General features: G+C 35.3%; 1 protein-coding gene across 1 annotated transcript; it reads left to right on the top strand.

Moving 5' to 3' along the window:
* The first annotated feature begins 1,011 nt into the window (after positions 1-1,011).
* On the top strand, positions 1,012-27,318 carry PLSCR5 (phospholipid scramblase family member 5). The gene is made up of 9 exons (XM_006728268.3): positions 1,012-1,101; positions 6,546-6,612; positions 11,770-11,933; positions 16,569-16,611; positions 17,667-17,887; positions 20,088-20,249; positions 22,258-22,419; positions 24,645-24,728; positions 24,815-27,318. The coding sequence occupies exons 2-8, from the start codon at positions 6,600-6,602 to the stop codon at positions 24,681-24,683; spliced, it is 804 nt and encodes a 267-aa protein (XP_006728331.1). The 5' UTR covers positions 1,012-1,101; positions 6,546-6,599; the 3' UTR covers positions 24,684-24,728; positions 24,815-27,318.

The following is a 27,318-nucleotide window of genomic DNA, read 5'->3' as shown; positions in this document are numbered from 1 at the left end:
CCACATGTTGAAATTATATATTTGAAATAGCCGGTTAAATAAAATATATTATTTAAATTAACTTCCCCTGTTTCTTTGTGAATTTTAATGTAGCTTCTAGAAAAGTTTGAATTACACATGTGCCTCGGAATATATTTCTATTGACAAAATATATTTCTACTGCACTAGAATCTACTTGGTGACTCGAGAAAAACATAACGAAGGAGATTTCAAAAGAAAAAACAATACTACGCAAAGCATAAATACACTTCACTTCAGGCAAACACAGAGTTATTTCTAGATATGCCCCAAACACAATAGCTTACTTGTATAAATCTTATTCAAATCACAACTATAATTTGAAGTCAGGAGCACAATCTTAATTCTCATCCATTCTTCACAGTTCACATACATTTGCTGGTAGACAAAATAATGAAAGAAAACGGTCCAAACAAGAAACAATGCTGTTGGTGACCTCTATCCCATCATTCTTGCAGTTAACATTGCACGAATGCCTACAACTGGTCAGGACCTGCATTAGGCACCACCAACAAAAAGAATGTACACAAGTAACAAAAACAGGCCTTCCTTCTCCACTCGCATTCAGCGAAGCAACATTCTTCATGTTCTACAGGACACATCCCACTCTTTCAGCCACCACGTAGCAAAGCCTGCATTTAAATGTAGTAACATTTTCTGGATGAGCTAGCCTATACACAGCTGCAGAAGGAAACACTAAACATGCGCTATGGAGCATAAATTAACTCTAACGTACTTTGCCTGTATGTTTCATGTATAGTTGTTATAATAATTATCACGGTTTCTTGGGAGCAGTGCTCTTGGGGGGATCCAGGCTTGCAGAAGCTTATGTTCATTGCAGGGAATGCGAAGAAGATGTGCCGCCGAAAACAGTCGGTGAGCTCTAGCTCGCACTGAACTGCAGCTGCGCGGGCTCTGCGGGATGCGGCCTCCGTCAGCGGAGGCAGTCGGAGGCAGTCGGAGGCAGAGCGCTGCTCAGCTGTCAGCGGCAGCCACCGAACGGTTTGGTGCAGGATTTGGGTGATGTCTGGGAGGCAGGCAGATGTTGGGAGGACAAAGTGACCACAAGGAGCAAGGCACAAGGTAAGTATATGTAAAATAATGGTAGAAATCAGGAGATTTTCAAAACGGTCAAGCAGCTCTTGGCCGGGAGCACTGAGGTCTCTGAAGATTTTTAACATTTTAGTTCTCCTCAATCTACTTAGTAGCTTCAATTTCGCTCTCTAATTGTCTCTCTCTCTTTCTCGCTCTCTATCTCTATCTCTCACACTCTCTCTCACTATCTCTCTCTCTGTCTCTGTCTCTTCCTCTCTCTCTCTGTCTCTGTCTCTTCCTCTCTCTCTCTCAGATACATGCATAAACATACCTCCTGAAGGACATCAAAATAAATAGTTGTTGATATGCCATATGTTTGTACAAATTTTCTGCTTGTAATTCCCATATCTTTTTCTAGTAATATACCCTGGAATGAGCAAGAACCTGTCAGAATTCCCCCTACTTTTAGACTCTTTAAAGGAAAATACCGTTATGAACTATTAAACGTTTGCATTATGCATAACAGATCAGGCAAATGCCTGAAGACAAAGCACAATAAACACAGAATACTTCAAAGAACTCCATTCCGCTTAACTTGGTCCCACCTAAAAAAAATGTGTAAGGCTGAAAATTTAAGAAGAACTTTTATACACAAACTAAACTTTTGCTTCTGCCTTGGGCTTTACAATCTACTGATTATGTGATGCCATTTGTCCTGTGGAGTCTGTGCACAAGACTCCAAATTAGGAGTCTTTTCCATGTCATCTTGGTGAATGGGGACCCCTCTAGATTTGCTCCAGAACCAGCTTTATCTTAGTTTCACAGATTCTTCTCAATAACCAGGATTCTTTTCCTTTTTTCCTAATCCTTTGGATCAATACCTTTTTAAGTATGCAGAGTGAGAGGTGGTAAGAAATCCATCTTTTATTAATAGCTAAGAGGCAGTTTACTATCCTTTCATTATATAAGTTGAAATATCTTAATAGTTATTATTTTCCTTTTTTAAAGGAACAGAGGAAAGGAAAATTAGACATGTGTGTATGAAACAAGGAACTGCTCTTTTGAATGATGCATTACTGATTCCAATTAGTTTCACTTTTCAGAGAGAGGATGAGTTACATCATTTTGTTTTCAGGAGGTTGTAACTTACTCTTAGTTTTAAAAAATAAAAAGAATATTGCAATCCTATAATGTGACACTCCACTGGCGTACACATTCCCCCAGAGTGGGGGCCCTTTCATTACATCTGAGTATACTCTATAATGTTATGTACATAGTAAAAAGTTAATATATGTTTACTGAATGAAGGAATAGAGCATTGTATCAAAAAGACAGATTTGAATAAGTTAGTAAAGAAATGCACTTTGGTAGAGGTTTTGCAAAATGTGGATAAATGGCAACTGAAGTAGGAGGCACACATTCCTAGGAAAGGAACATTCCCCAAGTTTACATTAATAATGTTATTTTTATAACCAGTTATTCATAAAATTTGCTATTAATTATTCTTACATGATACAGTATGATAGGAACAGCTGAAAACATAAATACATACAAAAGTGTTTACATTACTTAGTTATAATGTAGTTAAGACTTCTGGATGCTGCCTTCTTATAAATCCATATTTGGGAGTCCCTAGTTAATTCCCCACCTACTGACCACACCAGTGTTGCAAGGGGGAGGTAGAAATGGAAATACTTACCCATTACTGTTGGGACTGTAAATTGGTACAAGCACTCAGGAGGTCAATTCTCCAATGATCTTCACTGATACTTAGTAATTTCTTAGTATATGCTTAGTACTTGGTAAATTCTGCAATGGTACTTAGTAAAAATGAGAATCTTCATACTCTATAACCCAGCATTTTCATTTCTTAACATACACCTTCAAAAGACTGCTATACATGTGCATAAAAATCATTGCCTTATATGATAGAAACAATCTAAATTCCCATTAAAAAGACAATGGCCAAAAGTATAATAATATAAAATGTAATAAAATGCACATCCATTATACCCATAAAAAGTAATAATAGGGAGTGGCTAAAAGCAAATGTAATTTTATGCATTGCAATGAATTTTAGAAAACATAATTTCAAGTGAATAAAATGTGTTTTGGAATTATACTTCAATAATATTTATATAAATTAATAAAAACAAATAATTCCCTCTCATTCCATATATGTGTGTGTGTGTATATATATATATTTGATTATATATGTACATATGTATATGTTTATATATGTATATATTTAATTTTTAGGAACACATAATTTTATAGTAAAACCAAAATAACCATGAAATATTCCTACAGCTAATTATTCTCAGTACTTGGTCCTTGGTCCTGCCCCAGACCTGTGGGCTTATATCTCACTCCATTCCCCATCCTTCTCCCAGCAGATTCTGTCTGAAGCCTAATGCTGTTTTTGTCATAACAGGGAGCTTATCTGCCACTAGATAGATTTAAATAATTTGCAGTCTCTCCCTTTGTACTGAGAGACACTATTGTGGTGAGCCTTTTCAAACATGAGAATTTGAGTCAAGTATCTAACTATTAAATAAATAATGGGGAAACTTATACACAAGGATGTAGTATTGAATAAACAGATCTTCGGGAAGAGCTGTGATATGTCCTGCAGAAAGGCCATGGGTAGGGGGCAATTGTAATGAAATTATGATGCAGTTTTTTTCCATTTCCTTTTGGCAGGAGTTGAAGTTGGGGGTGGATATAGAGGCCCTTCTTTTAGAAGGGACAAGGACAGGCAAGGCAGAACATCCTGAGAAAATGAGCATGCCCAAGCAGCAGAGCGGCAGAGCAGAGGCTCAGGAGAGGGCTGTGTCCTGCGAGGGGGCAGGCCCATTGACTTATGTCTTCTGATATTCATTTTTAAGTCTCCTTTTTTGTACGGATCCCACTGTGTTGTCTTCAAGCCCCGGGTTATGTCTGTTGGGCACACCCACCTTGTATGGGCTATATTTCGTGGCATCAAGCCAGCAGACCAGAAAGCTGTAGCCCGATGGCAGTGGGAAACTGGTCTTGATGCTGCTTGAAACAGTCCAGGGCTTCATAGCACACGGAGCAGAGAGGTGGGTGTGAGGGTTCTGCGTGCTGAATGGAGGTCCCGGTGCTTCCGCCGAGGCGGCAGGTGCCAGGAGAGGGGGAGGGGGATTGAGGGCGCCACGCAGCTGGAGTTGAAATGACAGCAGCAACAGCAACAGGCGAGGAGGCGAAGCCAGCTCTTGCAGCAACACCACCTGGCTGCAGGAGCTCTCGGCAGTAGGACTGTCCATGAATGTGCCAGAGGTCCATCAGGACAGTTCGTGAGCCTCTCTTTGAGAAAGGCTGGGAAACAGAAAGGAATGGTGGGAAGAGGAAACCTCAGGTTGGTGTCTGCTGGGTCATTGAAAAGAAAAAGCAATATCGGTGCTGTCTTTGGGAGGACAGAGAGAGAAAGCGTGAAGAAAGAAATGGGCAGTTCCTACACTATACCAAGTTAGGTGGCCCGGAAGTTCTCCCTTGCAGGTTAAATAGTGAAAGATTCCATGAGTTAGTCATATGGCCATATCCACATACATGGATGGTTGGCCTCTACGGGCCAAAATACATGTGTAATGCATTCAGATTTTCATTTCAAAACTGGTGCTCTGTGGAAAATCAAAATTAATTCATCCATTATGACCATAATTTAAAATACCAGGTTTGGGCGCCTGGGTGGCTCAGTTGGTTAAGCGACTGCCTTCGGCTCAGGTCATGATCCTGGAGTCCCGGGATCGAGTGCCACATCGGGCTCCCTGCTCGGCAGGGAGTCTGCTTCGTCCTCTGACCCTATCCCCTCTCATGTGTTCTCTCTCTCTCATTCTCTCTCTCAAATAAATAAATAAAATCTTAAAAAATAAAAAAAATAAAAAATAATAATAAAAATAAAAAAATAAAATAAAATACCAGGTTTGAGGGGCGCCTGGATGGCTCAGTCGGTTAGTCTGCTTTCAGCTCAGGTCATGATCCCAGGGTTCTGGGATCAAGCCCTGCATCGGGCTCCCTGCTCAGCAGGAAGCCTGCTTCTCCCTCTCCCATTCCCCTGCTTGTGTTCCCTCTCTCACTACGTGTCTCTCTCTCTCTCTCAAATAAATATAAAATCTTAAAAAAAAATAAAAAAAATAAAATACCAGGTTTGATAGTGTTAATAACAATTTAGTTTCTTTGGAATAAAGTTTCTTCAAATGCCCATGACAAATGGTAAGAAATCTAGGAAACATATAATTTAATTAAAATACTAATCATATTGGGGCACCTGAGTGGCTCAGTCAGTTAAGCCTCCAACTCTTGATTTTGGCTCAGGTCATGATCTCCGGGTCTTGAGACCTAGCCCCTTGTTGGCTGCTCAGCAGAGAGTCTGCTTGAGAGCGCCCTCTCTCTCTCTCTCAAATAAATAAATAAATCTTAAAAAAAATACTAATCATATTTATTCACCTTTCCTGCAAATGACAAGTCAGGTAATGGCAGTTCTTCAACCCCAAATACCTCAAAACAACAACAACAATAAAAAATACCTCTTTGCCAAATAAGAACATAAACTTTTGGCTATCAACAACCTGTGAGGCTGACTTTATAATTTTTCATCATGCCCTATGGCTTATCAGGCCACTTAACTATTTTTAGAAGTAGACAGTGTTGCTTAAAATTCAGTATATCTTGCAAGTTCAACCTTTACAAATCATGCCATCCAGGGCAATTGACTTGGGGAGCAAAATTTCCAAGGTCACCTGGTCACCTGCATTTAGAAAGATGAGCTGTCCAGTCAAGGGGACCATGTTTTCTCTTCCCCCTCAGTATACAATGTAGATAAGTATCTCCTGTATGTTTCCATTAACTTTGTGAGGTTATTGAAGGTTTATATTTTCAAACTCCTCAGATTCATCAAATTCAATTAAAAAATGAAAATACAGATTTATTTATTACATAAATAATAAGGAATAATTCTCCTCTTGCTTCTTTGCTTTTGGGGGAAAGAACATGAAGAAATCCTGAGAGAAAAATAATATTGAAGTTCAAACATCTTCAAAATTTAAAATACTGTATTTAGAACTGTCAGAAACTTACACAGGATAGAATAATGTATCATAGACTCTGGCACAGAAGATTTCTAGAAACTAGAAAAATAGAGAATTTCTGATGTAATAGTGAATGCAAGGGTATATATTCCAAGAAATTAAAAAAAAACAGTAACTACGTGCAAACAGACTCTTAAAATGAGTATTGCGTATTTTCTTTTCCTGTTTTTATTATTTTTAAATTGTTCCTTCAGATAGGATGGTTTGAGCAGCATTTACCTTTGGTGATAGCTTCGTCTCCCCCTGTTGTCCAAAGTGATAAAATACATCACTCTGGAAACAGTAAGGCACTCCCTTCCTCTGTTATTTGCAAGCTGACATGAAGTAGACAGACACCTTCTGAAGTTTTATGCATGCTGTGTTTTTTCTCCTTGCTGCAACAAGAAAAGCTTTTTCTTTTAACCTGGCTGCCTTTGAAGAAGTGACTCAGACATCTTCATGGCCTCTAAAGGTAAGAGTAAATATAGCTAGCTAACAAATTTTTCTTTATTTATGACTAAAAATACTCAGTTGTGGGGATTTTACAATCAGTAAGATTGATACTTTAAAACCTGTCATTTATCACTTTTGAACACTGGAATTTTTTAACTTCAAGGAGCATGTTCCATTAAATTAAAAAAAAACACTATCTGATTCAATGTAAAAGTTAAGATATAAACAATGCTTTAGTTATCATGAATATAAATATAGTGAATTAATAAGAAAGGCTGCACAGCAGAATTTAAAAGGGTAATATTTAATGCCAAACACAAGGACAGGTTGATATTCCAAGTTTAAAGGGATTTGAAGAAACCTTTTCACACATAAGTTAAAAAGTGTTAAAGTACAGTTCAGTGTTTTTAAAATTTCCCATTTGTTGTTTAAAATGTGTGGTACAGCAATTTATTTTAAAGAATTGAATATGTGTTATTGGTAAATTCTAATAAATTTAATGGACTAGAAGTAAATATTACTGAATTATGAAACAAAAATCTTCCAAAATCCTTTGATAGTAAATTATATGTATAAAAGCAAACAGAAAATAACTAATTTAAGTAAGCAGATTAATTAGGGACTTTGTTGCGGGGGGAGCTGGGAATTTTTCCCTCAAGTTCCTAAAACTGCATAAATATCATCAGTACTGTCTTACTTTAAATAACTTCTCAAAAGACGAGATATATGGTTGTTTTTGAAAGTAATAAATTTCAATCTCACTAAAAACACTTATGAAATTATATTAAAAATGAGATTATAGTGTGTTTCATTCCATTATCACAACAAACCATTAAACTCTAGCCTATAATAAAAAGTTTTAGCATGAAGAATTATGATTAGTATAATTGGCAGAAACCTTTTAACCTAATTACAAATAGGATAGTAGAGTCCACCAATTTAAAATATCCTAAATTAAATTAATGAAGCATTCAAAGAAGCATGTATGCTTATTTGCTTTCTTTATCAAAACACACTTTGGGATGCTATTTAATATGGAACAATTCAACATTTAATGTACACCAGTCCCTGAATATCATGGAGAAAGCTCAAGCAAATTGTAAATTATAGACATGAAACAACAAAATCATGAATTTTAATATATGTGTGCCTCATTTTTTATATTTGAAAGCGAACAAAAGAAATCTTGACAAGTCTTTTCTTTCATTTAAGACTGACACCAACACTTAATACAAAACACTTCATCACTTTATAAGAGTTACAGCAACAACCGTAGCCTGTAAGGTAAAGAGTTGCAGAGTATGTGAAATATTTATAAGCTAGTTATACATTTTTAAAAGAGTAGATAGAAATTCAAAGCCAGATAGAAATTCAAAGGAGTTCCTTCTTTATCTGGTGGTCTGAGTCTTTGTAGAAACTTGTGACTGGAAAACAATAGTAAGATCAAAATATGATTAATCTACCAAAAAAGCAGTGATGTTCAATAATGATAAAGACTCAACCACAAAACTTAGAGGCAAAACTTCAGGTGGAAAACTAATACTCCTGAAACCTACTCAAATTATTTAGCACATGAAGTGGGCAAAACATCTGTTAGAGACTCTATTTAAAGGAAATGAAAAATGAAACTTCCTTTTGAATCAGAAATCTGGCTTGAGAGGGCAAGTCAGATTATCATCATTATTTACCTAAAACATGTTTGCAGACAGTTTTCTTCGAATACGTTGCAGGACATATTTATAAATTGTGAAAGTCCTCTGGCCCATGAACTGTGTTGGCAATTATTATTTTCCCAGGGAATACAGGGTAATTGGATATTTCACACATTTTGTGGACAGTTTAATCAGCACCACTAAACCAAAGGACAGTCTGAATACTGGATGTCATTAGAACTGAAGAAATACTTGTGTGGTCTGGAGTCCCCTGATTTAGTATAAATAAACACAATTTAAGAACAAGTTGGTCCCAAATTTTAAGTTTGAGAAAGACGGGAGTTTCCAGGATGATCTAAACTGAACAGAAGCTATCTTTAAAAGCTGCTCCAATATGAACTGAAATCTCAGAAAAGGAAGCAAGTGATGTCACAATGGTGATTCCAAGAGTTTCCCGCTGAGACTCTACTCAGACTTTTGACATGATTTGCCGTGGGCCCGCAGGGCATCACTGCTTATGGACCTGCTTTGAGGTCTCAGGACCCAAAGACCTGGGTCCAGAATGTAGTGTCACTTCCAAGACACTCAATAATCTACATTTTGTCACGGCAGACATAGCTTACAAGATAGAATTGGAGTAATTTGCTAATCTTTCTAACAATAAAATTGACGAAAGAGAATCTAATTATCTTCTGCCACCTATTATTAGAAATTGACCCCTATATGTGTTTTTTTTTAATTGAAGGATAACATGCATACAGTAAAGTGCGTAAAGAACACCAAACTTAAGTTCATGATTTTTTAAAACAAGGATGCACTTGTGTAACCACCAACAAAATTACAAAATAGAACATTTCTGGCACCTCATAAAGTTCCCTTTTTTGGTCAACAGTCATATACCTTCACACCCAGGATGAACTTCTATCCTAAATTTTATCATTATGAACTGGTTTTCCTCAGATCATAATTTTGCCTCTATTTTTCTCTGAAAGTCGATGACAACAGTGCTTTTGGCACTAAGCTAAAGAAAAGATTGTTTGTTCCATGTTACTATTCCCAGTTGACCTTGCTGTAGTGGTCATCAGCTCCTCTCCCAAATCCGACATGATGTTACACAGTCTTCCTCTCCAGTTTGCTAATGGAGGTTTCATTTAGGCCACCTTCTCCAGAGCAAGAGGAGTACTTGAGCCCCTATGTTTTTTGTCTGCCCAGATCTGAGAAGTTCAGGATGGGTCCTGTGGGAAGCAAACTGCTATAATATTCTTGGTATGGAATTCTATCTTATTTTATTTATTTATTTATTTATTTATTTATTTATTTAAAGATTCAATTATTTATTTGAGAGAGAGAGGGCGAGGGGGTGACAGAAGGAGAGAGAGAGAATCCTGAAGCAGACTCCCTGCTGAGCACAGAGCCCCAACATTATATTTTTAATATAATTTCATATGATTCATGACTCTGGGATCATGACCCAAGCTGAAGTGAAGAGTCGGCAGCTTAACCAACTGAGCCACCCAAGTGCCTCTATATGGACCTCTGTTTTAATGAGGCCAAATGACAAGTTTGTTTCCATATGGTCCAAACACTAAAGCATGTCCAAATTCTAAATGTCACAGACCAATACAAACTTAAATACCTATCTTCATCCATTCCTACAACTTGAAGTTTAAATAAACAAATGAATCACCTGGCAATTGTTTCTCATTAACACTACATGTATACACAAACTTAAAGAGCCGATTATTACTGCAAATAGTTTATGTCAATGTTCAAAGGACCATTCCTTGGATGCCCATGTTCCTTCACCAGTTTGTTTTGTTTTATTTGTTTGTTTGTTTGTTTAATCCCTTTCCAAGAACTCATTCAGGCTAGGCTCTAAAAATTTGGGACCAACTTGTTCTTAACATTCAGGCTATGCTTGAATTCTCTTACTAGGGGGGAATTTACTATCTCCAAAGGAAACTCAGTCCTTTCTTCAAATTTATTTTTTAGAGATTTAAAAATTCTGAAAAATACACCCCTACATACACACAACTTACATGAATTCGGGAGAGACTGAGAGACCATTCTAATCTACTGTGAATTATATAGATGTCACTCCAACTTTAGTATATGTACAATAAGAGTACTTATTCAAATTTGTGTTGTGCCACTGTTATAAACGTCTCCTTATAGTAGACCATTTTCCTTGTCCTTCCCATTCATATGTCTTTAGAATAGTGGGAATTACTTGTTTTCATAATGGCCCCTCTAATATTTGAAAATTCCTATCACGAATCTTGATCCATACCTACGCTCAATCTAGGACAGCATAGTGTTGTCAAACTAAATGAATGCAAATGTGAGAAGTCCAATAATTTATGGATTAATAAAGAAGAGGAATAAAAACTCTGATGGGCTTTGAAAAAAATGGTATCTAATGAGGGAGAAACCTAAATGGCAATCATGTGAAAAGAAAAAGGAAAAATGATAGTAGAAAGGCAGTAATTTATAATTTTTTTTAAAAAATGAGATTTTTCCACACATTATTACGTCTTACGCATGCTACTACATGGGTTCCTTGACTAATGCAGGATAAATAGCAAATATCTACACTTTAATCTAACAGATAATTGGAATAGTAACAGTTTTACCTGGCAATAATATAGAAAACAGATGATTCTCTAAAAAAAAAAAAAATCAAAGCCAAACATTATAGAATTCTGTAATTATTTTATCTTTTGTAATATTAAGTAAGCTACAAAAGGATTCACACTGTCAAAAATGTTTGGATGCTTTTATAAAAAATACTGAGAAATCATAGCTTCATTAGATATTATACTGCCCTTAAGCTCATAAATTAGCTTGAATATTCTCATAGTATGTAGAATTAAACCATTAGTTCTCAAAGTATATGGTCAGAACAGCAGCATTAGCTCATCTGGGAACTTAATAGAAATGCAAATTCTCAAGCCTCACTCCTGACCCAACTCCTTAAGCAGAAACTCTGGAGTGGGGCCCAGGAATGTGTGTTTTAACAAGACTTCCAGGTGGTCTGGTAGAGCCTAAACAGTAGGACCTCTGAATTAAACTTAGCCATAGCAGTAGGATTGGTAAAAGAGACAAAATATTTTCAGAAATTACAAGGTACCCTCATAATATTTGAGGAAGGGAGAATATGCCTTGAAACTGATAATTATGATTCAAAACTGATGTCTAAGTTTATCCTTTTGTGAGTAAAGAATATCCTAGTTCTTTTTACCATTTCTTTTTCTTTTGGAGTTTATAATTCTTCAGCTCTTTGAACAGTTTAACTTGCTTTCAAAAATATATTTTTGGAATCATTTATTTTGCCCAAATTATCCAACATTTTCTCAGAACTACTATTACCTGTCTTCTGCATTCCTTTTTCTCTGGCTTAGGGGGTAAGTGATGGCAACAGGAGACCGTTGACCCTCTGAATTCAGAAGTAACAAATACTATGAGAAAAACTCAATGAAATGGCCTAAATTTAAATATAGGCTGAGGTTTTCATTCTCTTGCAGATGCACAGAACCAAAGAAGTAGAGGTTTGCCTGGCTTTCTTCCTGGAGCTCCAGACCCTGACCACAGCTTTCACGTCTCACTTGCCAACCCAGGGAACCAAGTGTGGCAGCCAACTCTCCCGCCTCCAGGCAGTCTCCCTCCTGGTCTAGAATATTTAAGCCAGGTGTTTTTATCTCTTTATTTCTACACACTTTCACCCCTTAAAATGAATACAGACTTGGTTTCTTGCTTTTCAACCACAGTTGAAGAACTTCAACAAATCACTTATTGAAGTGAGAAAAGCAGTATAAATCATGAAATTATGAAAAAAAAATTTACCTCTATTATTTGGAAAGAAATTTATTCTCTTTTATTCCCACGTCTATTTTCCTTATTTATTTGGCAGAGTGATGACACTAAACATTTTTGATGGAGCTCTTTAGCACATTTATCCTCCTTCTGCTCATTGCTCAAGGTATAAGCAAATGTATCCTCAAGGAATTGTCTGACATGTCTAGTCACCTACAGCTATTTAATTAAAGGATATTTATTGAGTACTTGCTATTATCAAGACATAAAAAGCATAAAACCTAGTCCCTCTCACCCAAACATTCTGCAACCTAAATGGCATGCAAAAATGTTGACAGAAAGTGCAAGGCTATGTACTAAAGCCAGATAAACACATAGTTGTAATGTGTGCAGGTGCATAGAAGAGAGAAAGGTTGTTAAGGATCTAAATACTCAGGAGAGACTTCCGTAATGATCTGAGAATTCAGTGTCTTCAACTGAATCTCAGAAGGTGTCTATAAATCCAAGGGAAAGCAAGTTACCAAGTTAACATCATTGTCTTTGATACTGTTGCATCTCCAGGCTGATTTGCCTAAAAGATCATATTATTATTAGATACAGTCATTGGAGGGTGAGCAGTGATTCAAGCCTTATAATAAATCAATCAAGAAATCCCATCATCTGAATTATGTGGCACATAAAAAACGATTATATTTATATATATTATTATTGCTTTTGTATTTTATCCTGCAAAAGATTGGAAATACACTAATATTGAGATGTCAGCACATCTGCTGCTATTTTCAGCTTGTTTGGCATTCTTTCAAACTATAAAGTCTATCTCCTTTATCAAAATCAAATCTCTGTGTTAATTCCCTTAAGGTACAAGAGATTTCTGTTATGCCTGATAGGGTTTAAGCTGCATGCAGCATATGTTCCTGGGAAAATGTTTATAATTGCAGATGCCTTCTCCAGAAACCCACTGGCAGACAAATGTACTTCAGAGACGGGAGAGCTCAGGGAGATATGTAAAGGAGCTGGAAAAGCTAACCTACCATCTTCCATCTGCAGAAAGGATCAGCTGTAATAGCTGACTAGAGTTGATTAACTGCTGCAAGCTGTTTGGGAATGTTGTCAGACAAGGTTTTGCCAAGTATAAAAGTGATATACCAGTGCCAGAGGGCTGAGGTTTGATGATCACATATGGTCATCACATATTCTTCTTCCATCCATGAATGATGACACACCCGGAGCCAGATGCTTGATATGAATATATATATATATTTTTTACATTCCATAAATAGAGATATGAACTCATTGGCTTCAGTTCTAAAACGAAGTCAATTTTCCAGACATAATACCTTTGGTAATCTTTTTCAGAAAATAAAAATATGCCACAAATTGGTGAATAGTATACTTCAAAGGGAAAGGTAATTTATTCACCTTACACTAAAAGAACACTTGCTTGCTTTAAAGCAGTGTACTTACAACAGGATAAATGAGCATTTTAAATGTTTTATACCACAAGTCTGTAAGATATATAGATATATAGATATATAATGAATTTTATGTGTTAAATTTTATCTAAAAACCATAAGAATTAAATAACATCATGAGCATTTGAAAATAGTACATTTTTCAATAAACAGGAAAATATACAAAATATACAAAATCCTTCTAAATTAAAAAAATCAAAGTAAAAATGTAAAAACTCATCTATTCTCCTTTAATCAAGTCCATCCAATGACTAATGAAAATCTTATTTCTATTAACAATTTGAAAATAAATTTTCAGGTATGTATATAAACATATAAATACATAGATACAAATGCACATATATATTTGTGTACATGTGCATATATGTATATGTGTATGAGATATATATATATATATATATATGGATATATATGTGTGTGTGTATTTAAGTCATTCATGTAGAGCTAAACCTAAGAATAAACTAGAGATCTCTCTTTGGATTAACATGTTCATAATAGTCAATATCATTTTATCTTATTAGTGTCAAAGGACAATTATTATAATTTAGTCATCTAGAGGTAGGAGTAGTGAGTTAAAGTCTACAAAGACACATGTATAGATCTAATTTATTTTGAAGTACATATATTAAATGGAATCAGTGATACCTGTAAACCTAATAAATTATATATGAGAATTTATTCTTTTTTTTTTTAAAGATTTTATTTATTTATTTGAGAGAGAGAGACTGAGAGAGAGAGCACATGAGAGGGGGGAGGGTCAGAGGGAGAAGCAGACTCCCCGCTGAGCAGGGAGCCCGATGCGGGACTCGATCCAGGGACTCCAGGATCATGACCTGAGCCGAAGGCAGTCGCTTAACCAACTGAGCCACCCAGGCGCCCCTATGAGAATTTATTCTTAAGCTATATATCCAAGGCTGTCATTAGATTTCCACTCTACGGCTTTCATACTTCAGTGCTTCACTTGCCCTGATACCTGAATATATGATTCAATCTGTCTAAAGTTTCCAACAATTCCTAGCCTATCATTTAATAGCAAAGGGTGGAAAGGGCTTATTTGGACCATAGTTTATAAGTGGCCCAGGACTACTTAAAGGAAACTGCAAGATCAAAACAAGACCCTCAAATCCAAGGGGGTTTCCCACAGAGACAGATCAAATCAAATACTATCACAGAGTTTGGGGTGTATAAAAGGTTAGAGAAATTAGGAAGAAAAGGTACTCAGAAGTTCCACAGTATCGATTAAGAATTGTTTATCCCAGTTCCCAAGATTAGTTTAGTGATGCCAATACAACAACGGAGTAGAAAGCATGTCAGAACTGGTGGCAAGCAGAAAGATCTGCCTTTAAATCCCAGCCCAGCCATTTACAAACTCTGCGATCCCAGGCCAACTACTCACTCCCTCTGGGATTGTTTCTTCACGGGTAAAATGTAATGATGTCTACCTCTCTGAGTTTTTGTGAGGATTAAATCAAACGCTATGTCAAAATATCTACCACAGTGACTACCTCGTGGTGGCCACTAAATAAACAACTTCTAATTATTAGAGAGCAGAGGGGTACGACTTCCCTTTGCAATGTGGAGTGGATCTCAGTTGATAGTCTCTTAAGTTTCAAGACGAAGATTTGATCCATGGCACTAACATTAAAGTTCCTAGACTCAAACTTTAGTCTTGCCCCCACAGTTCTTCTCCCTCTCTAAGTTGGACCTCTAATGGACCCACCGCTAATGGACCCACCGCTAAATAATCATGGATATCCTTTGTGACCTTTCTCTTCTCCCAACCCTCCATTTTCCTCAAAAGAGAACAGAACTAACAATAGTACACTACAAAAGACTGTTTCTAGTGTTTAAAAATTGCCAAATAATTGCTATACCAAAAAATTGCTAAAATAGGTTTTAGAATCTCTCAAATCATAAATGTATGGAAAATATTTTTTGTGAACCTTAAAAAAAGAGGCTACATGAACTCTTTTACCAATAATAAGATTTAAATAGAGGACGTGGCATTAGTTGGCATTAGTTTTACCTGCACCTCAGGATATACAAGGAGAATGCAGGAAATAATGTAACTTCAAATTTTCCGGGTTTGTAAGGCCCAATCAATACCAAATATTACTAATGACTATTTCAGTTTAATAGTCACCAGTGAGTTTATTAAAGTGAAGGGAGAATGAAGTGAAGAAATTTAGAGGCAAAAGAGAAAATGAAGTGTTGGAGAAGACAATGGTCTTCAGGGTTTCATGAATTCACCTTAGTGAAAAATAAAATTCATTCAAAGAACATATTTTAATATTTCCTTTAAACATTTGCATTGTATACTTTTTAATATGGTCATTTCTCAACTATCTATGAGTACTTTATCTCTGTAAACTAACTTCATTTTTAATTACATAAAGCAAAATTTATTATGTTAGCTGTTAGTGGCAAAACTTATTCTGCTTAAATGGGTATTTTGTTGGCACCAGTAGGATTTCTGGTTGTTGTTGTTGTTGTTGTTGTTTTTCTAGTCCAGAGGAAAGTATGAGTGAGAACAATTTACAGAATGACCTCTCTCCGCTTTAACAAAGACACTTTATTTCTGTGAGGAATGAGTTGAGAGTGAAAGAGAAGTTAGGCAGGGTGGAGAGGGGAGGCCAGGCATTCAGATCATTGCTTAAAAAAATGAGTTTAAAAAATTTTTAGGCATTATTATTCAGAGACTCTTTAAAAATCTTCAGGTATTGTTTCCAAGAGTTACTCTTTTATCCCTTTGTCACAGAAAGAACACAGAGTTAACCACAGTTCCTAATCTTATTCTGGGCAATTCTGGCTTGGAATTCTCAGGGTTCTTGTATTTTTTTTTTTTTTTATTTTTACTTGAATACAAAAGATATCATCTTTTTCATTATAAAATGTGAGCTGTTTTCAACCATTTCCTGGTAGAGAACATGAAAATTACCAAATTTAATGTGTTAAACAGGTTAATAGTAATATCTCCAAAGGTTTTCAAAGTGTGATGTAATGCTTTTTATTTCCTTTATGTCATTCTTTAACAGTTAGACCTGATAATTATACACCAGCAGGTGGAGCTTCTTGGAAGTAAGTGTATTATATTCTATATTTATTAAAACTGTTAAAAATATTTTAGGCTTCAGAAATTCTGTTATATTTAAATATCTCATAATAAAGTTAAATGTTGAGGATAAAATTAAATCAAAAAGATCAGTAGGTCTCCTTTTTAAAATAAACACTCAAAGTAAATTGTTAGTCTGATATAGATAAACCTAAAAGCATAAAACTTTCCAAATCTTTGGTAATATTGTTATCAGGAATCTAACATTATTTTTATCTTAAAATAATAAAAGATGTTTGATCATTTCAGTGCTTGTTAATAATTTATTTCCTTACTAATTTCAGAAATGGAAATCAAGGTTGAAACTAAATAACAAAACCCATTCTATTCCTGAAACTAATATTACACTGCATGTTAACTAACTGGAATTTAAATAAAAACTTGAAACAAAACCAAAAATAAATAAATAAATAAATAAATAAATAAATAACAGAAACCCATCAAAAAAAATTTGTTGTTTTATCATTGAATTGGTGACTCATCAAATGGTTTGTTATTTAACAATACACAAATTTACAACAATGATTAACTGAACTCAAATTACTTGAGTATTTTTTGTCCTTAATATTCTATATTATATCTAAAATATGTCAAAATTGTAATAAACAGCAGGATAGCATGCAGCTGTATATATACTGTTAAATAGATCTTAAACAAAATCATTACTATGCTGTGAGTTGTTCCAATAAATTCCACAGCAATGATAGAAGGATTATTTGAGGATTCGATTCTTTACAGATTTGTTTCTTCAGTTGAAAAGTGGAACTACATGTTCCAAGTAGGTCATATATCTGAAATCAAAATTTAGTCATTGCACAGCTTTGTTCTCGGTACTTTGATTTCCATAGCTAAGTCCTCAAATTTTAGAGCATGGAAGTAGATTTGGGTGAAGAAGATACCATATACTTAATAATTAGTCAGTGATTCTGTTTTCTTTTAATAATACTACCCCTTTTACTTATTTAAAGATTTGATACTAGGCAATAGTACTGTTTTGATGAATTTTTTTTTCCTCCCTTAGTGATCCTTGGCACTGAGACCTCCAACAAATATGAGATTAAAAACAGCTTGGGGCAAAGAGTTTACTTTGCAGTGGAAGAAAGCATCTGCTTCAATCGTACCTTCTGTTCCACGCTGCGATCTTGCACTCTGAAGATCACAGATAACTCAGGTCGGGAGGTGATTACAGTAAACAGGCCTCTGAGGTGTAACAGCTGCTGGTTCCCTTGCTACCTTCAAGAGGTTAGTCATTGGCTGTGTGTGTACTTTTATTTTTCTATGTTTGAAAAGATTAGCAATTATTTAATAAATGGCATTCATCTGGAGCCATAAGGCAATTCACGTTTCGATTGTTTGAATTAGTAGTATGCTTCTTGCTCCTTTAGGATCAGAATAGCTTAAGGACTTGGTGATTCACTAGCTTGTTGTTTTTATTTTTTTTTTTCTCTCCAACAAAAAACTATAGTGGCTTCCGTGAATGGGTGAAGACAGCTAATGTGTCATGTGAATAGGACACATCCTCTTGAATCCCTGTATTAGGCACATAATTGTAATATCTATGAGATCCACCATTAAGCAAATCTACCCTTTGCATTCTCTAACTGTAGCAAAGTTCAGAAAGTGCTGAGTAATACTAAACTCTTTCAAGGTGTTCTCTTGGTTAGGTATTATTTTTAGTACAGAATCTCACATCCCATTCATCCATTTATGACAAACTTCAAACTGTGACAAAGACTACGTTATTGTTCTGAAGGGAGTCATTTAATTATTTTAATATATAATAGATTTTCATCATTATCTAATAGATCTACAATAATAACTTTCATTGACATAATGCCGTTAAGTCGATACGGATTATTTACTTACTTTAACATCTTTGATATCATAACATCTGTATGAGCTAGAGAGAATAGGTTTTACTCTCCACATTTAGCAATTGAGAAAACTGGGGCTTTAGGGATTGGAGGTAATTTACACATCCACAAAATATCATGAATGGGGCTTGATCTCCTGTTCTTATTCAAACCCCAGTTTCTCAAAAAAAGAAAAAAAAATGGTTTCTCTATTGAGGACCTATGTTTAAGTACTCTACTTGGCATGATGAGAAATATTAATATGGATGGGGGTTAACTGAGGAAGTTTCTAGCAATATATATTGAAGCTAATTCTCCAACTATAGGCAGTTGCCTGGCTAAGTGATAAAATGGAGCAGGTCCTCATACATGGAGTCCAAGAATCTTCATCCTCCTACTGAGGATATTTAAGATCTAATATGCTCTAAGATGGTATAGTCAGTATAATATATCTATTTGAAAGTTTCTGATAATTGATGTTTTATTTCATAGTAGCCCAATGTCACATAAATGAAAGGTAAGATGTATCTTGATACCCATTAATAATTTTTCAAAATGTGGTCAAAATCAAACCAGTTATTTTAAAAGTGATCCCAGGACAAATCTATATAATTCTTTCTTTTTAGTGTTTTTTTTTTTAATTTAAGTATAGTTGACACACAAAGTTACATTACTTTCAGCTGTACAACTTAGTGATTTGACCAGTCAGATCTACATAATTCCAAGCACTCTCATTGAAACCACCTCTGTTGATCCAAGAACACTACAGACATACACATAAGACTATGAACTTAATAAATTAAAAAAAGACAAAAGGTAAACAGATTATAAGGAGTCGGTTTGATTTAAAAGCAAACAATTTTCATTTTTACCCACCTCTAGTTTATTTCACAACGCATTTGATTTGACTACATAAATACCTTGAAATACAATATGATGAAAAATACAGAAATTAAGGAAATGAAGGTAATGGGGAAAATACTAAAGTAAAGCCTGAAAATGCAATTGCTAGTCTATAATGCTTTGGAAGAAGTTAAACAGAAATCAAATTGGTATGTAAAATGGTACCTTTACAAGAAGCATTTGTTTTTAACTGAACACAGAGAAGCTAGAAGTTGACAGCCTGAAGGGAAAACAATCATGAATAGCTAATAATTGGTAAGTGAGGGATAAAAATAGATGTGTGTTGTGGCAACACAGGAGAGGGAGTAGATTGGAAATACCTCATGGGAAACAGCTTCAGTGCTTGACCAACTGCCATACTCGGAACAAAAATGGCAAAGAAGCCAGCGTCCCATGGTCAGAAGACAATTCTGGGATAGGTTGTCTTCAGGGAAGTATGATTAAAGACATCGACCTTTAGTTTATAATGCCAAGCATATCTACACAGTGAATTTCTTTGTTTCTATAAAATAATGGGAAAAAAAAATCCACTGCTGTGTTTCCTTGTAGCCGATATTTAGAATATCTTGTAGAATACAAAAATAATTTCATAAAAGTTACTGTTTAGAAGTAAATTGACATTGTTGTAAAATAAAAATACAATAACCTTGGAAAAAATCTTATTTTATTATTGTCTCTTCTTACAGTTAGAAATCCAAGCCCCTCCTGGTACTATAGTTGGTTATGTTGCACAGAAGTGGGACCCCTTTCTGCCTAAATTCACAATCCAAAATGCAAACAAAGAAGATATTTTGAAAGTTGATGGTCCTTGTGCAACATGTGGCTGTTTTGGTGATGTGGATTTTGAGGTATGGATGACAGAATAAAGGAAGTTTTCACTTAGGTCCTGATTTTTTGCAACATAATTCAATTTTAAGATATTCAAATCCTGAAATATCTCTGAAATAAATTTAGAAGATAATATACTTGTGAAATAATGTAATAAGCCCATATTGTACGTGCCAATAATAACTCACAATTTCAGTGATACTAAGCTCAAGATTTTTTTTAAAAAACATGCTAAAACTTTTTTGATTTATGTGGAATTACAGCACCCATGGTACAAAGCAAATACATACAGTTTAGAATCACCCTAAATTATATCTTCTTTCCTGTAGCTCTGATGGTTACATATCCCAGTTCAGATCTCATCTAAAAAGCACATTCCATTAAAATATCACTAATTTAAAACCTATGACCAGAACACCTGCTAACTTCATTTTGTAAAATAATCTACACTTAACTAAACATATTTGTGTAAATTCAATGTTAAAAAACAATAGAAAGTTGCAAATTCAGTTGTAAGAATATGAACTATCTTAACTGCCTTTCCTAGAAATACATTTTAGGCAAAGCAGATCGAATTTAAAGTGTATACTTGTTATTCTTTCCTTCATTTTTTACACATTCATGTATATCCCACCTAGGACATTCAGTTTGAGGGACTTCAGGGAACACTGTTCACCCAGAATATGATGTAAATTTTGCGATGTGAGCTGTTCTAACTCCAGTCCTCTCTAAAAGGACTTGGCATGGCTTTCCTAAGACTAAAGGATAGTCTCCTCATTCAGTGGGGAGTCTGCTTGTCCCTCTCCCTTTCCCTCTGCCCCTCCCCCCGCTCTCTCTCTCTTAAATTAAAAAACAAAAAACAAAAAACAAAAAAACTAAAGGATAAAAATATGCCTTATGATTAAGACTTGAAAATTTTAGTACTGGGACACATGGGTGACTCAGTCAGTTGAGCATCTGCCTTCTGCTCAGGCCCTGATCTCAGGGTCCTGGGATCAAGCCCCACATTGAGCCTGAGCCCATGTCAGGCTCGCTGCTCAGTGGGGAATCTGCTTCTCTCTCTCCCTCTGCCCCTCCCCATGCTCATGCTCTCCCTCGCTCTCACCCTCTCTCTCTCATGAATAAATAAAATCTTTAAAAAAAAAAGAAGAAAAAGTTTTAGTGTTTGTAGTAATGGATGTCCTAAGTAACTTTCTCTATTTTCTATCTTCTCCTGCCATACAGAAAGTGAAAGTTTATATTGAATCACTTTCAGCCTTTGAATGAGAAACAGGGCAAGCAAAATAGTTGATAAAGTTTAATTGTAGACTCCTTCTAGCTGAGGACTATAGATTTGGACTATAGATTTTTGATGTCAAATTAGTTTGCATTTCCTGTGTGATATATTTGCCCTGAGAATTTTTTTTAGTGAAAAATAGGACTTCGGGTTAGTTATAAAGGAATTACCTAGTAAATATATAGTATAATATAAAAATGAGATTAAGCAATGGCTGATAATATTTATGTTAGTAATTATAAAATCTTAGCAATAAAAATTTAAAAGTTTACAAATTATATCTGGAAAATTTCTTCTAGAAAATCTTATCTAAAATCTTTATCAAAAATATTTTCTTTTTCTTTCCTTTTTTTTTTTTTAATTGAAGAATTCAGGTTTGAAATCTGGACCTCAGGTAATAGAATTACCTTCAATGTTAGACCATGTAATTGAGACTATGTACCTGCTGCCATCTTGTGGTAGCCTGACCTTAATTATTTATTGGTATTATATTCTCAATCTGTTTACAAAAAGCAAAAAAAAAAAAAAAAAGGAATTAGGATAAATTAGACAACTGTCAGAAAAGCAAAATTCCTGAAGAGTGAACTGTAAAGTTAAATCTACAAACTTATGCTTATATAAAGGAATGAATGACATGGAATTGTCACAGATGATGAATAAAATAATTCATCTCTCTCGAAGCAAACATACTAAGATACTTAACACCATTTGTTTCACGTTTAGATTTAACATCTCTTATTTTCTTTTCAAAGGTGAAGACCATTAATGAAAAGCTTACAATTGGGAAGATTTCGAAGTACTGGTCAGGATTTGTAAATGATGTCTTTACCAATGCTGACAACTTCGGAATTCATGTTCCCGCAGATCTAGATGTGACGGTCAAAGCAGCGATGATTGGTGCTTGTTTTCTCTTTGTAAGTATGGTCTTAAAGAGTATGAGTGATTTATTTCCCTTTTCTTGTTAATTACTATGGAGCCAATCTCATTTTGCACAGCATCATGTTTACCTCAAGGAGGTTTATGCATAGAAGGCTAGTTTGGGACCAACTCTTCAGAAGTCAGAATTTAGGAATCTGCATTTCTAATAGGCAGCCCTTCTCCACTGGCCTTCATACCCTCTTCCTCAGGAATTGCTGCCCTGTCAAATCCTACTCATTATTTCTTCAAAGCCTTAGTTACCCTTCTCTTTCAATTTCAATTTAGATTTTTGGCTCATTTTCGCTTTCACTGGAAAATATGTAAATATCACATTATTTATCCTGGGTAAAGTTCAGGACTGTTTCATTGTTTAACAATGAATTAAGTGACATTCGGAATGTGAAAAGTACAGTTGTCTTGCCCTTCCAATATGAACGTGAATACATGGATTCACAGGGATGAGTTAATATGTATCAGTTTCCATTATTACAAAGATACTATGTCTTTGTCCTTTTTTTCTTTTTTACAACTTATAACCCATTAAAATATTTTCTTCTTGGTGTGGATATTGGTGATAGGAGAGCAGAATTCAAGTAACACCTGTGCCAAATGCTTGGCCATCTCCTGTTCCTGATTTTTCCTCTAATATCTCCCTCATTGCTTACCATTTTCAATGCTCTGACAAAAAGTCATGGAATTTTAAAATAAACCTGTATTCTTCCTCTTATATTTTGTTGTTCTTCATTTAGGATCTTAAATCTTATGGTTATATTAATGTGTGCTGCTGTGGGGGAAAAATGGCTCTATCTACTCATTTTTTTCTAAAGACACTTGGGAAGTAGATTAACTAAAAATAATTCCCTAATGGCATTACTGAAAGATATTTAGGGTTTGATATAGAATATATATTTTTCCAGGAATTTTAACTTATTGGTTCCCTATCATTGGTAGGAGGTAGAATTCGTGTATTTGGATTGCTAGGTTTTTATACTTACCAAGTAGTCACTTACCTTCAATTCCCATTTGCATTTATAAATCTAACCAATTCCAGTCAATCTTGCCTATGACCTAATATTTCTTCCATTCCTTATTCTCCATATTATCCTCTATCCACTTGACAGGGCTTTTACTTTGCCACTTCCTGCTCACCTTTCCCATCTTTAATCATTCAGCACTTCAACACCAATCCCTCCAAGCATGCACACACACAGACACACAGAGACACACACACACACACACACAGCTCTTTTCCCAAAACCTCAATTTGGCCTTTCTGATTAAGCTCTGTACTTAATGTTTATATTAAAAAACAGATAATCTTTAATCTGCCATACCCACTTATATTACATAACAGGCTGACAGTAAAAATGTACTGTCGACAATTTGCTATGCACTATAAATTGGAGAAGCTCTGATCCAGATAACACCCCAGTCATCGAAAAGATAACTTTTTAACTCCATTGTCTCAGGGAGAAGTATACTCACTGAGAATATCTAATGCTCCCATCCATTTCTTTTTTTCCTTTTTTTGGGGGGGGGGGCAATATAGATTTTAAGACAATTTCTCACATGTATTGCCAAGATAAATCACTTACTTCTACATATAATTTGATAGGAAGAATTATGTTTTTAATTTTTAAATGCTGTCTCCATTTTGTTACCTTGTGCTGAGAGAGAGACCTTCAGAAAGCTGCTGGTATGAGAATACTCACTGATCCAAACAGCAAAATTCACAAGTACTACCTAATGTTTGGTCTCCTCTGGTTTGATGCCTCCACTCCACAACCCACAGCTCTAACTACCCTTTCTCAAGTTCCCTCTGGTATAGTTTTAACTACTTCCTGAGATGAATACCTAGTCACTCACCACATAGTCCATGATGATGTATGTAATACTTGTTCAAAAGTCAGTGTCTATTGCAACTTCCTGCACCAACACAATACCCTGCAAACCAAGTCTGCACTGTCTTGATCACCCAGGATTTTGACTGATGATACCCTGCTGATTCGGATAAGATTTCCAAGTAACTTGTATTCTGAAAACTAGTAAGTGTCGCCAAGCTTAAAATTTTTTGATTTTCCTCCTACTGATAAATCGCATGTTGCTGGAACACCACTGGGAAACATAATTGCATGATATAATCAGAGCTTACATGTGAGACTCCTGATCTTAATTGTTGCCTTTTTGTAAATGCACTCATATTCACTTTATTTATTTGTAGGATTTTATGTTCTTTGAACATTCACTGGCTGGATTATGACAAGCAAGATGACAAAAACAATAAAATATGCAAGAATATATTTCAGTAAGTAAATAAAACTTTAAATGATCTCTTTCCCTTTGAAGATATCTATATTTGACGCTGTCTAACTCTTTTTCATTTTCTTCTAGAAATCCCATGGGCCCTGGATTTCATTTTTAAATGGTTCGCATATTTGCTTTTTTGGTAACAAATGTTAATTATTATATTTATTAAAGCATAATGTAATGAAGCAATTATTTGGTTGTAAATGCATGATAGCTAAAGACAAGATTACTGGCCTGAGCACAGGGTTGCTTTGAGAGATTGTCATTCTTTCTTTTTAATCCTTTTGAAGTTATTGCATGGGTAAGCATGAAAGATGAGAACTAAGGCTTGCAGCATCACTGATGAAAATCCAATGTTTAGAGAGCACTTTGAAGTTTTTTCTGGTACTAAGGCTGGTTACTAATCAAAAGGACTGGATTTCTAAAATATTTTTTCATAAGCAGTCTTTTGACTTTGTTTATTAATCTTATTGTAGTGAGACATTTTTACTTTATATCAGAAAAGCTGAAAGTTGGATAAATAATATGCTTAGAGATGAGGTGGAAGATAGATGAAATCAATTTGTTCTAGTGGTAAGGAACTAATATTTCCATAAGGAAGCTAATATTTACAAACCAAAGCATGCCATAAACACATATGCACACGAGAGATTTAAATAAGCATATAAATAGACTTCTCAGTTAGTAAAAGCAGTGATATAGAGCAGGAACTTTACCTATTTACAGTGAGTTCAGTCAAGAAAGGGATGTAGGGCTCTGAAAAATTCACGATTCTAGGACTTAAAAATAAGCAAACAAAAACAAACAACACATGAGGCAAATGCAGAAGTCAGGGCATACAGTCAACTCAATTAATTAATGCCTTCTACTTTAAAGTTTTCAGAGTCCTCTAGATAACTACATCTAGTTATCCACTCATTTCCAAAGCCCACACAAGAAAAAATTTTTAGAATTTCTTTTTTAGGAATGATGATAGTTCTTCCCTTTCCAAAATGAGGAAACAGACTTGTTTTAAGCAGAGCACCCTGGAGCCATTTGGACTCTAATTTAGAATTATATAAAGACTACCCAAATTTCTGTCCACTTATAAAGGTGTTCAGAGAAACTCCAGGCAATCCCCCACTTAGAAACAGAAATGTGTTCCAAGTATCTATTACTAAATTAATTGGAACTAGGAATCTCTCATCTAGAAATAACACTGTATGTGTCAGTTAAGCTCCCAAGATAGCTCACAAATAGCAATTTAGTCCTGGGTTCTGGGATCAGGCCTCTAGGTTGTATAAGATGGAAAGGAAAACAGTCACCTTTTCTGAGAGTCCCCTCCGTTGGCATCCCGCAGCAAACCCTAGAAGATTGACTGGGTGGAGCAGAGTAGTTTAAGCATTAACACCAAAAAATAACCGTGCTTCAAACCCAATCTTTCTCCTGGCGGTCCCATCCATTCTCTCAGCGTCACTGGTATGACCTGAGTGTTAGAACAATAGGGTCACAGAAGCAAACGGCCATCCTGTGTGTGATAGACATTGTCTTGAGTCTGCTTGTGTTAGCCACGCCTCTGTACATTGGTCCTATAGTCTTTCTCAACTTTCTCAGGTTTCCCATGTGTTACTTTGGAGAGCTGTGGTGACGGTTGAGGGGACTGCAGTGTTTCCTCTCTTTCCCCTTGATCTATTTTAACTAATGTGTGTGTGACTTATCCATAACCAGCTAAGGAAGGGACATTTTTAAAGCTGATGCTTATTAACTAATAAAATGGAGAAAAATAGCTAGCATTTTCAGAGGGCTTATTACATGTCAGCCACCATGCTTCATATGAATTCCTGGTGGGGGAACAAAATGCAGTAAAAACAAAGGAAGATCAGGCAGTATGTGGAAGACTGCCTGGCACCCTATCTTTCCCCCTCCTCAGATTTTCTCCTTAAAGATGAATCTGCTTTCATATCTTCTTGTATTTTTGATTTCTAAGCTGATTTTTGTAATTTATGTCATAACAGCAGCATTTGACACTCTCATGGTGGGGCAAAATGGGAGAAAAACACTACTTATAAATACTACATTTTAACATGACAAACATTTGGATTTAAAAAAGAATATTTAAATGGTTTAAAACGCCTGCTTCTAATGGAGCCTCTCTAAAGATAAAAATTCTTCTTAGAATACAGTGCTTATTTCAAAGTTGACTATATTAAACAAAAACCTCCTGTATTACTTTGCTCCTGAATTGCACACTACAACAAATTAAGATCCATCCTATCTCCTCTTCCTCATTAAAGGTGAAATTGATCTTTACATGTCTTTTGTGCTCTACTTTTTCCTTCCTTTCCCACCAAACATGAGTCCGTGAGCAACTAGCAAGACTCACTCTTCAGTAACATTTTCAGTAAAAAGTATGCAGCTCTAGAATGAGGAGGGCCCTCTGTACGTCACAGTTTTCTGGTTTACTACCTCTCCTTGACCCCACTACCCTCTCAGAACACAGGCTCCCCACTGTTTATTCTGAAATGTACTGGGAAAGACTTGACCAGCTTCAAATGCCTTTTCTTTCTCTTTCTTTCTTTCTTTCTTTTTTTTTTTTTTAAAGATTTTAT

The sequence above is a fragment of the Leptonychotes weddellii genome, chromosome 1 (assembly GCF_054177405.1).
Source record: "Leptonychotes weddellii isolate Sample4059 chromosome 1, ASM5417740v2, whole genome shotgun sequence".
In the NCBI taxonomy this organism is placed as follows: domain Eukaryota; kingdom Metazoa; phylum Chordata; class Mammalia; order Carnivora; family Phocidae; genus Leptonychotes; species Leptonychotes weddellii.
This window is presented reverse-complemented; position numbering and strand designations above follow the sequence as displayed.